General features: G+C 36.8%; 1 protein-coding gene and 1 long non-coding RNA gene across 2 annotated transcripts; one reads left to right on the top strand and one right to left on the bottom strand.

Annotated features, from left to right (window-relative positions):
• LOC105702536 lies at positions 1-2,573 on the bottom strand. Its single transcript, XR_001104298.1, has 3 exons — positions 2,423-2,573; positions 915-967; positions 1-456 (listed from the first exon to the last, which is right to left on the bottom strand). It is a non-coding gene; the product is annotated as an uncharacterized LOC105702536 (long non-coding RNA).
• Positions 2,574-9,234: 6,661 nt separating this feature from the next.
• Positions 9,235-11,016, top strand: LOC105702531. The gene is made up of 2 exons (XM_012430169.1): positions 9,235-9,428; positions 10,770-11,016. The coding sequence occupies exons 1-2, from the start codon at positions 9,235-9,237 to the stop codon at positions 11,014-11,016; spliced, it is 441 nt and encodes a 146-aa protein (XP_012285592.1).
• Positions 11,017-12,460: the final 1,444 nt, after the last annotated feature.

Raw genomic sequence — 12,460 nt, forward strand, 5'->3', positions numbered from 1 at the left:
TACATTTTTACATACCTCATAACTGAAGGTTTACATAGGGAAACGTAAAATGGAAAAATTACAAATCATAAAATGTATAAATATACGTAACATTGGATATTTACCGTATTAGTGCATTTTCACTCGAATTGGATGTAATATTACGTTATAGTTTTCTTTAACTTAACTTACATGCTGAATGTGATATTATACAGATAACGTAACTTTACTGCAATTAATTGTGGCATCAAAATAACCAATGATTGAGTATGCAAATTGACATGAGCATGTTTATCAGGGTAGAGAGAGACAATCGCTCGTCAATGTCTCGAAGATCTTCGTCTCCTGGATATCACTTCGAGCCAGTAATGAATCCGTCAAATATTCAATGTTTTTTCTTTCTGTTTTTTTTTTCTCGTAGTTTCATCCCTTGAAAGTTTCGACGCATCATTCGTAAGACTTGAAATTCTTCGCCTCCTGAGAAAATTTGCCACCAATTGTTACATTTCCCCTATCAAATGTATCCATCTAAAAGAGTCAACTTTGTGAATTCTGGAATTTTCATATTTCGTAAATATTTTATATTACGCTCCTTTAAAACCCTTTTACCTTCATCTTCAGTTCTATTTCATGTTATAGATATTTATAGAAAGTACGCACGCCCTGGAAATATCCATTCCCTAAATAATCTCGTTTTTCGTTTGAACAGTTTACCCTTCAACTAGGTTCAATTTCAATTGATAGATATTTATACAAAAATAAAATATGTACCCCTTCTTCGTTTAAACGCGTAAACAATTTCTTTGCACTTATTACACAAATACATTTAGGTGTTAATTATTTATATGAAACGTTGTATGTAGTATGATAGTACATTTGAGTTTGCATGTTAAGTAAGTGTGTTAAGAGTATCGAAAAGTGAAACATTTACATACTTATTATCTTTTTGCGGCTTATTAGTTACTATTCCCTTTAACGACTTCAATCCCTGGAAATAATTAAGATCTTAATAGTAAATCCTAACTTTTTTAATTCCTATACAATATTTATTTGTTCTCTTTATCAGCAATTCTTATCTTTTATAGAAAAGGAAGCTGTTTTAAACTCAATCGATACGTTTAAGATACTTTTTGTATATGCGGTAAAATATCGCATGACCTAAGAAAACAAAACAGCTGCAATTATTTTTTTCTTTTTTAACATGTTTTTCGTACATACTGCTGAAGACATTACAGTGTTATAGAAATTTAATAACTTGGTAAAATTATTAAAAAATTGTGACAATTTCCTGTAAACCTTGATTTTCCTTTTCTCTTTATAATTTCACGGAAAATTCGGACTGTAGAACCATTAAAGTTTCAAAAATCAAAACGGGCGAAAATGGCGGTACTTACCACCTGTTGATACCTAAAGCTCAGTGAATGCACTAAGCTTCTTAGAAAGTGGATTAAATTATAAATACCCTGAACTTTTCTGGACTTTAAATTGGGCTACTAATTTAAAGTCTAAATTTGTCTAAACTAAGAATATAATGTAGAAAGTATTAATTGTATTTACGTGCATGAGCGAAATTCGTGGTAATTTTATGCAATTCCCCGTGAAATTGATTTCAATACTATTATATTCTAGGGAGCAATTTCTATAATACTGTACTGTACTCTATGAGTAATTAATATCAAGTATTATCGAAACTCGACGACATTTACGATAGAGAGATTTTTCTAAACACCTAGTTTGCCGACATTCGTTTTAATATTGACAGCTCTTTCGAATTATATTATACTAAAGTAAAGAAGTAGGAGTATTATACTAAATGGCATACTCCGTCTGTCGTTTACGTACAATAATCATAAATCCCATATAACAATAATCATAAAAATCTCGAAGTAAAACTCCAGAAATCCTCTGAATTCATGGTTCTAGAGGCTCTAATTGACTACAGAGGGATCCCCTGCGCCATCTGTAATTTCAGTGACAACTAAACTTTCACTCCGAGATCTCATATTACCATCGTTTTAGCATAGAAGCGTATAAGACACTTTTCTGCCTTTATCCCATTCAAATGCGAGTTTCTTAATTACCACAGTATTATAAAGTCGTCGTACAATTCTTCTAACCCTTTCGTTTCTCATATTAGAGCCTTAAATAATTGTATATCGATCAAAATATAAGAGCTCGACGCCATTTTCGTTCTGTTCTAGGCTGTCAACAAATTTTTATAAAAAAAGTCAAAATTTTGAAAATGTCAAGATAATACCTAGGTGCTTACGAGTCATGTGTCAAAGTTTTGAACAGTTCTATCGAATACCCTTAAATAAAAGTGTCTTATTCGAATCGACTGATTTGAGAGGGGTTTCACTTCACCTAAACGATTCTAAGTCTCCTCACATGTTACAGAAAATCACAATCATATCTTACTTGTAGGGAGACTCTTTGCCCTTACCAACTAAAAGCCGCCATCTTGGAAAAAGGAAAAACGTCCTCGGAAGAGATTAACTCGCCCGTAGACATGTCGAGAATGAACTCTGCCACGTGGGCAGCCTGCAGTTGGTTCTGGAAGGTTTCGCAAAGCGGTTTATGCTCTACATGGCCAATTCTCGGATAAACTAAGGCGAATGGCATCGTTCGTGCAAGAAGATGGCCGCTTCGGCGTGTGCACGCCTTATGAGAGCTCCGCGGCTGCGACCTAACTCGCGATCTCTCGGGGCCACGTGTAAACAGCCGATAACTCCGCTTTAACGGGCTGTAAAAAAGGAATCGTTAATTTCGACAAGACACCTTGGTGTTAACTCCCTCCGCCTCGAGTTTTCCGAATCTTCTTAAGGTGAAGTGAAACACGTAGAGGAACTTGATCGACGTCGATAAAGAAGATTTTTCTGAATACGTACGTTACCGATGTTCGTTTTTATATTGACAGGTGTGTCGAATTATATTGGGTATTGTACCAAATGGCATACTCCACCTGTCGTTTTCGTACAATAATTATAAAGAAATCGAAGTAAAACTCCAGAAATCCTCTGGATTCATGCTTTCTGGAGGCCTAACTGACTGCAGAGGGATCCCCGGCGCCATTTGTGATTTCCAGGTCAATTAAATTTTCACTCCGAGACCTCGTATTCCCGTCGTTTTAGCATAGAAGCGCATACAACACTTTTTTTGCCTTTATCCCGTTCAAATGCGAGTTTATCGATTACCAGAGTGTTGTAAATTGTCGTAAAATTGTCCTGACCCTTTCGATTCTCATATCAGAACCTTTGATAATTGTATATTGATCGAAATATGAGAGCTCGACGCCATTTTGGTTCTGGTCTGGGCCAAGTTAAAAAATTTGTTCCAAAAATCCAAATTTTAAATGTGTCAGGACAATTCTTAGATGATCAGGAGTGATGTGTCTGTTTCGGACAATTTGGTCTAATACCCTTAAAAAATAGTGTTGTATTCAAATGGACTGATTTGAAGGGGGTTTCACTTCATCTTAAGAGTAACGTCGATGCGCAAATGGCTGACGACTGCGCACGGGACACTTTACGGGGCTAATTTTAGCCCCGCCATATCTCCCAGCGTTACTTATAACCCGATTTGGTGAAAACAATGCACGATCCTACGCGTAATGGACAATCGCTGTTAAATGAGAGCCTCAGGGTCCGAAAAACCGCGATAATCGCGAGGAATAGCATGTAACGCTGCGCTGGGGCTGAAAACCAAAATGGCGGACGGCGTGCATCGGGGCGTCGCAAGTACAGTTGAGTCTACGTGGCAGAGAAATATTACTCCCCGGGATTTATCGCGGTCATTTCTAGTCGAAGTTAATCAGGCTGTGGTGAGGATTGAAAAATGTCAGATAATTAGTTCCGCGAAACGATGATATTTCGCAAAGAAGCGAAACCTCTTAGTCTCATCTGCTGGATGGAGAAAATCAAGATGGCGTCGGCGCGTGATTAACCCTAGTAGCATAGAATAATTTCTAAATATTTCTTTGTAATCTTTGCTAAATATCTCAAGCGACAGATTTTTTTAAGATTTCTTGTAGATTTCATTCGAAGATATTTGAAATATTTGTTGAGAATCTCAATGACATATTTAGATTCAATAATTTATAAACATATAAAGAAATATTTTTTAACTTATTAATATAATAAAAATACATTTTTTACTTCACGTCTATTATCGGACACTTCATTTGATATAAAAAAAACCAGACATTTTTGTAATATTTTCGTTCCACTATTTCATTATGGGAGCAAAGCGTGTGAACTTGATTTTAAATATTTTTAAAACGTTTATAATGTATTTGGCGGATAATATTTAAAAAATACTTGTATTAAAATGAAACGAAATGTTTTGTATATCTGGTAGAAAAATATTATGAAAACACATGGAGCTGATATCATATAAATATTATAGAGATAATATTCTAAAGTAAACGTTTTGCAAATATTACAAATGTCTGCTTAACATTTACAAAATGTACGATATTCATTAAATATATAGAAAATATAGGACAAATATTTTGCGCTACTAGGGATGTTGCGAATGTTTGAATTAGTATTAAGTTTCGCGTGAGTTTCCTTGATCATTAAATGGTCCCTACAGAAATAATCAAAATATTTATTTTTAGAGTAGTCTTATGTTCCTTATTAAACGGCAGTAAATTTAGGAAATATGTGTAACAGGTGGTATCGGCCGATCGAGGTGTTTCAACCCCGCGGGCTCGATCGATCGCTGTAACTTCGCTATCTCATCCGGAAGAGGGATCAGAAACTCACGAGAAACCGGAGTTACTCCCTCTGTTAAATATCCCCGAGATAAAAATTGAAGAGCGGATTTCTGGTGCGGAGATTCCTCGAAGTACCTCTCGTCTGAGCCCGGGGGTTTCTCAGGCGAAATCGTGGTATATCGCCTATCTCCGTAATAAATAGTCCGTGTCCGCCCCCTCAATTTTCACTCCGCTTATTTTAAGCAACTTCCCCTTGTTAGGTCATTTAAAAGAACTCCAACAAATCATTACATTGCTTACCTTGACTCAAAGCGTCCCTAGTGGCACAAAATATGTGTCCTATAATTTCAATATATTTAACGAATATCCTACATTTTGTAAATATTTAGCAGACATTTGAAATATTTGCAAAACGTTTACTTTAGGATATTATCCCTATAATATTTATATAATATTGGCTCCACGTGTTTTCATAATATTTTTCTACCAGATATACAAAACATTTCGTTTCATTTTAATGCAAGTATTTTTTAAAATATTATCTGCCGAATACGTTATAAACGTTTTAAAAATATTTAAAATGAAAATCACGCGTTTTGCTCCTATAATGAAATAGCGGAACGAACACATTATAACAATTTCTTGTCTCTTTTGATATCAAATAAAGTGTCCGATAATAATCGTGAAGTAAAAGAAATGTATTTTTATTATATGTTCATAAATTAAAAAATATAATCTCTATATATGTTTATAAATTATTGAAACTAAATATGTCATTGAGATTTTCAACAAATATTTCAAATATCATCGAATGAAATCTACAAGAAATTTTAAAAAAATCTGTCGTTTGAGATATTTAGTATAGATTACGAAGTAATATTTAGAAATTATTCTATGCTACTAGGGGTAATTTGGACACCTACTTAAGTCACCCTTGATAAATAAACTCGATTTAAACATTTGACTTAAATGCTTAAGATGACATGAAAGGGTCATTCTATATATAAAAACGTCAAATTATTTATAACACTTTTCTCCAAACTGGGTATGACGAATCATTTGAAACGTTAACACGTGATTATAGAGGCTCTAAGAAAGAACGCAATGCTCGTGAAATCTCATTTTTCAAACAAAATTTCTTTCTATTTCGCCTAGACTAGAACCAAAAGCACATTTATTTTTTCTTTTGTGAAAAATGAAATTTCACGAGCATCGCGTTTTTCCTTAGGGCTTTTATAATTACGTGTTAATGTTTCAAATTATTTGGTGCACCCAGTTAGGCGAAAAGTTTTATAAATATTTTCACGTTCTATATATATCGAATGGCCCTTTCATATTACCTTAAAAATAAAAGGGGGACTTTGACGCTAAAATTAAAATTGCGAGTTAAAAGAAGTAGTCATACTCAAATCGTAGTACGGATCCCATCTATATAAATTTAATATCCATTAAGCTCGGTGTTTATCTTCTTTCATCTTATAATTTCGATTGCATTACTATATAATACAATATACAGAATAGAGATTATAGTAATAGTAATACTATAATAACAGTAAATATCTCTAAGATCACGGAATTGACATTTTTGTTAATGTCAATAAACATCTTGATGTGATAGAGCAATAAAACAAAGTCCACAAGATTATAAGGAACATATCTGTAAAAAATCGATTGAAATCGAGCCAATGAATTTCGAGATGTCTTTATATCTTAGTATAGATATAATCATATCCATATAGTATATTGTTTACGATGGAGTTTTCAACTGTTACTACATTTCTTCTAGGCAATTTCTCTCTGTGAAGGGATTGAGAAGAAATTAATAACTTTTTATCACAACGTCAAGATTAGTTATCCCGCGTTTTATTACATCGACTTGAAATACTTGGAATTCTGAATTTATTAACATTAAGGTGATGTGAAAATGGCGCCGAAGAGGTTTTGTTTATAAAACTTTTCTCCCAACTCGATTTACTGAATACTTTAAAACCTTACAACGTGAATAGAGAGACTATAAGGAAGGTCCTGAAACTCATGAAATTCCAATTCTTTTCAAATTTGTTTATAGGTATTTTAGAAATAGTTTATAAAAAATGAAATTTCGCGAGTTTCAGGACTTACCTTAGGGTTTCTATATTCCCGTTTTAAAGTATAAAACGATTTGAGACACCCAGTTCGTTGAAAAGTTTTATGAACGATTGAGCTTTCGGATGCCACATTCACATCCCCTTAAGTGAGTAAGATGTGCGTTTAATAATAAGAATTAATGTCGCAGACGATAAGATGAATGATTCATTCCGACCTCAGAATGGTTTGTTCGGTAATAAACGAGGATTCGTGCCCGCGACAATGCGAGAAAAGACAATGTCGTATAACAATCGAGGAGATTCTCCTTGAATGCCGTCTTACTTACCCCACGCGAAGTGATCTAATGCTCTGCATCTGCATGCATGAAAGACCTCTTTCGACTCCAAGTTAAGGGAGATGTATAAGAGCGCTGTTTTACCAAACGAGTCCCGCCTACGGTATAATCGATTACACATTCCGCTATTTCTTTTCCGTCAAACTGTTTGCACTAAGCAGGTTGAAAATTTAAACATCGAGGTCTAATTTTGGAAGGGAGCCGCCTTAAAAATAATTTCATGTCATGCAAGACCTCACGACGATTTGAATTTTGGCAAATTGAACAGGAAAGGAAATACAATTCTTTTAATAATTCGGCTTTCAAGGTCGCCTCCTGGCTTTCAAGGCTTGTATGATACTGACTATTACAATTTTATGTAACTTTGAAAAAGAGTTTCAGTCCCAAGCAGCGCGATTGTACTGTTTAAATTTCATGATTAAAAAAAACAGTACGCAGCGCGTTCTTCCTTAGTCTACATAATCCCCTGTTAAAGTTTCAAATAATTCGGTGCACCCAGTTTAGAGAAAAGTTTTATGAAAATTTAGATTTTTTGGTAACAATATATCCCACGTTTATATCACCTTAAGACAGTGGTATTGCGCTGTTCGGCATTTTTCGGCACTGATTTTTCAATGATCCCTGAGACTTAAACGGTTAACAATACCTTCCCGAGTCGCAGCGCCTCGCGGTGGCAACGTTCGGAAATAAAGATGTCGGAGAGAACCGATCGTCCCCCTCACTGAAAATTTGGCAGAATTTCGAGACCTGTACATACGATAGTGATTCCGGGTAACCATGATTTCATACATGTAGGTACGCATACCGAGGTACATAGACGGGAGGAACCGCTTTAGCTGCTTTGAGCACGTAGGAGAGCCCGTTAGGAGGCGAGGCAAAGTTTATGCGAATCAACTCAGCCTCCGAAGTCAATTTCGATTGGACGATGGTAAAGTTAGGGGCTGCTCGTACCGACATTAGTCCATCACGGTCAATCTGGCAGAAGTTCGCGCCGCGCCAAGTCCCTTTTTCTCGGCGAACGGTTCCCCTGTTCCACAAAAAGGGACAAATAAAACCAGCCTAAATACCCCAAATAAGAAACTCAAATCAAAAATGTACATTCATGGAGGAAGGAATAGAAGAAATTAAGGATTAGATATAAACCTCTTCGCTCGTAGAAACGCTGCCTCGGTACGGGGCAATCCCAACGAAGACGCCCTTAAATTTCACTGCCGAGAGAACGTATCTTTTCACGTCTAGGGATGTGAGGTCAATTATTAACGCTTTATTTAAATAGCAAAAAACTAACGCATAACGGGTAAAAGATAAATTTATCTATAATGCAGCTAGAAAATATAATTTAATCGTGTAATTTCGTATGAAAAGCTTCAAAGCACGGGTATACCCAAAGTCCTACGTCACATGTCTTACATTGGCAATGCGTTTGTCGTTGCACCCCATTTTTAATACAAACGATACCCTTTCTCAATCCGTTTTTTCGTTTTCTTTCCGCGGTAGGGTAAATCGTCGGGAAGGGTCTACCAGTAAGAAAAACCGGTGCTGGCGCCGACTTTTCTGCCAAAAACAATATAAATTTCATTTATTTACATTATTACAATCGAAAAAACCAGTGCCGACACCGACTTCTTTGCCAAAAACAATGTAACTTTCATTCATTTACATGATTACCACCGAAAGAAACCGACACCGACTTTTCTGCCAAGAACAATGTAACTTTCAATTATTTACATTATTACCACCGAAAGAAACCGACATCGAGTTTTCTGCCAAGAACAATGTAACTTTCATTTATTTACATTATTACCATCGAAAAAACCGGTGCCGACACCGACTTCTTTGCCAAAAACAATGTAACTTTAATTCATTTACATTCTTACCACCGAAAGGAACGGACACCGACTTTTCTGCCAAGAACAACGTAACTTTCATTCATTTACATGATTACCACCGAAAGAAACCGACACCGACTTTTCTGCCAAGAACAATGTAACTTTCATTTATTTACATTATTACCATCGAAAAAAACCGGCACTGGTTTTGTCGGTCGGGTGGAAACGGCATCAGAGTTTCCTTGTTCAAGAGAAAAATTCAAGATTTGTCTTTTCAGGGTCCAAGGATGTATGCAAAGAGCTTTTCCTGTCCCCTGGCGTGGTTCTTCTTGGTCTCGATGTCGATAGTCCCGATCCTGACGTACGCCGATCCGGAGCCAATGGCGAGGCCGACCAGGCCGAAGGTCTTCACCAACGCCGAGGAACTCAGGAGATATCTCGACCTCGTCAGAGATTACTATTCCCTGAACGGGAAGGCCAGGTTCGACGTTATCTTCGGAACTTCCTGATCAAAGTCGAACTCCGGCGACTTTGCGATTCCGACCGAGGTCGACGTCAAAGTACTAATACCGATTAACGCTGCAATCGTGACGCGACGATTGCACTTAATCTTGGAATCGAGACGATCTTAACTGCGTTGCCTTCTGTCAACATAACGTAACGTACTTCCATATCGGAAATGTCACCCTGACATTTGGAGCTTTAAATTTCTAAGAATTTATAAACACAGTTAATATTTTCATCGCTTCTTTTCATTTAGCTTTTATAGAAAGAAGTGATTTCTACAAGTAAACTGTGTCGATCAACCGAGAATGGAGAAAGAAAAGAAACCGATTAACTATAAATTCGGCGTATGATAACAATAGCTGCAATTTAATTGTTTTACCCTTTTGTTAACGTTCATCCATACAGGGAATTTTAACCCTTACGTTATCCGTGGGGATACGTTTCGTTAACGCAAATTCGTAAGAATTTCTATACCCTCGATTTTTGCTTGGCATATGATAACAAGACGGCTGGAATTTAATTGTAGAACCCTTTTGTTAACGTTATCCATACAATCGATTTTAACCCTTGCGTTATCGTAAAGCTGGGATTTTCTACACATCCGTGGGGATACGTTTCGTTAACGTAAATTTGGGAATATTTACACAGGAAATACAATGCAACATGAGTGCTTGGTACTTCCGTAAAATCTCGATGCAACATCCAAGTACGGTTAATAATCTCATATTTGTTCATCTCTCTCTTAAGGTGATATGAAAGTGCCCTAGTAGCATAGAATAATTTCTAAATATTTCTTTGTAATCTTTGCTGAATATCTCAAGCGACAGATTTTTTACGGTGTCTTGCAGATTTCTTTCGAAAATATTTGAAACTATTTCTTGAAAATCTCAATGACATATTTAGTTTCAATAATTTATACGCGTATAGAGAAATTATATTTTTTAACTTATTAACATNCCCTTTGAGCGCTGTCGACGCATATGTGCGTCCGACGTTTGGTCGAATATCGCTAGCACGCCCTGACGAAATTCGCCCATACGCCGAAAGTACTTAGCGCCCAAAGGGCTAGAGTGCCTCACCTTTGTCTTTACGGCACTAATCTAGAAAATCTAGTAAACAAAGAAAGGAATTGATGACAAATTAGGATTATCGCTTCCTAAGATAGCAATGGCAGCGTCATTCATCATATCGATCCCCAGGATGCCGCGTGCATAACGTCATATCTCGGTAACAATAAAAAGGGGAAGAGAACAAAAGAAAAGAAAAACCAAGCTCGCTAATAAGCGGTATAAATTTAATCCGACTGTTTCTTCAGGTACGGGAAGAGGGCACCGCCGACGTCTGCCCCGTCTTCAGGGTCGGACTTCCCCGGGGAGAAGATCCGGGGGTTCCTGGGCGCCTTGAGGCGAGTAGAGGGCTGTCCCGAAGGGCAGCGTCTTCGGGGAGACCTCAGCCAGGAGGAAGATCCTCCAAAGCAGTTCCGACAGGAACCTCGAGGCCCTTCCCGGTCCTCGAATCTCCTTTACGAGGAGATGGATAAGTTTTACGACGAGGCGCAATAAAGGCCGCCACTGGCCTTCCCTCGGCTCCCGATCCCGAATATATCCCGAGACGACCTCTTCATCATCGCCGTGAAGGTCCTAGGCCATCCCGGAGGATCCTCGAGCGAAGAACTGCGACTTCGCGACCGGCGCCAGAGACTCGGCTCGTCCTTTTTTCGTTTTTCTCCTTCTTTATTTTGCGGACGTACAATCGCGGATTGCTAATTACCGGCGTTGACAGTAGCTATTCAGGATCGCCCTGACGATATTTAGCACCCCTCCTATGCGCCACTCCGGTCTTACTTGTACTTAAAGCACCGACTTTAATATACCACCATGCCTGCTTGCGAGTTTCAATCCTCGTCGAGTCCCTCCCCCGCCTTTATATTCTTATTAAGGGGATGTGAAAGTGGCATCCGAAAGCTCAATCGTTCATAAAACATTTATACGAACTGAGTATCTCAAATCGTTTCATACTTTAAAACGTGAATATGGAGACCCTAAGGTAGGTCCAGAAACTCGCGAAATTACATTTTTTATAAACTATTTTTAAAATACCTATAAACAAATTTGAAAAGATTTGAAATTTCATGAGTTTCAGAACCTTCCTTATAGTCTCCCCATTCACGTTGTAAAGTTTCAAACTATTCGGTAAGTCGAGGTGGGAGAAAAGTTTTATAAACAAAACCTCTTCGATGCCACTTTTACATCACCTTAAGGTGATATGAAAGTATCATATATACATACGAAAAAGTCAAAATATTTACTAAACTTTTCTCCAAATTGGATTGAATCATTTGAAACTTCATCACGAGATCATGGAGGCCCTAACGAAGAACGCGACGCTCGCGAAATTTCATTTTTCTAAAAAAAAAAATTAAAAAATTGTATTTTGGACAAGAACCAAAGAAAGACATTTTGTGTTCGAAAAATGAAATTTCACGAGCATCGCGTCCTTCCTTAGGGCCTCCACAATCACGTGTTAAAGTTTTAGATAATTCGATGCACCCACTTTGGAGAAAAGTTTCATAAATATTTTGACGTTTCATATATTAAGAGTACTCATAAGCAATTACTTATGGGTACACCTAATATATATAGAATGACCCTTTCATATCGCTTTAAGGAGATGTGAAAGGGTTATTATATATATATTAAAAAGGTATACATCAAACCCAGTTCGGATAAAAGTTTCATAAACCATAACTCTGTGATGAAACTTTCATATCTTCTTAAGGCGATATGAAAGTAGCACTTTAGGGGGTCGATCGTTTATGGAGCCTTTCTATATACTAGTTGTACCGAATCGTTTAAAATTTCATAACATATATATGAAGGTCCTGCGGAAAGTACTAACCCTCTTAAAATTTAATTATTGAATACAATGTTAAAAAACTTTATAAAGAAATTAAAAAGAAGGAAATTCCATGGGTACCAGGACCTTCTTGAGGGCTTCTATATTCAC

The sequence above is a fragment of the Orussus abietinus genome, unplaced genomic scaffold (genome assembly GCF_000612105.2).
Source record: "Orussus abietinus isolate OABI.00-Male unplaced genomic scaffold, Oabi_2.0 scaffold362, whole genome shotgun sequence".
Taxonomy (NCBI): Eukaryota; Metazoa; Arthropoda; class Insecta; order Hymenoptera; family Orussidae; genus Orussus; species Orussus abietinus.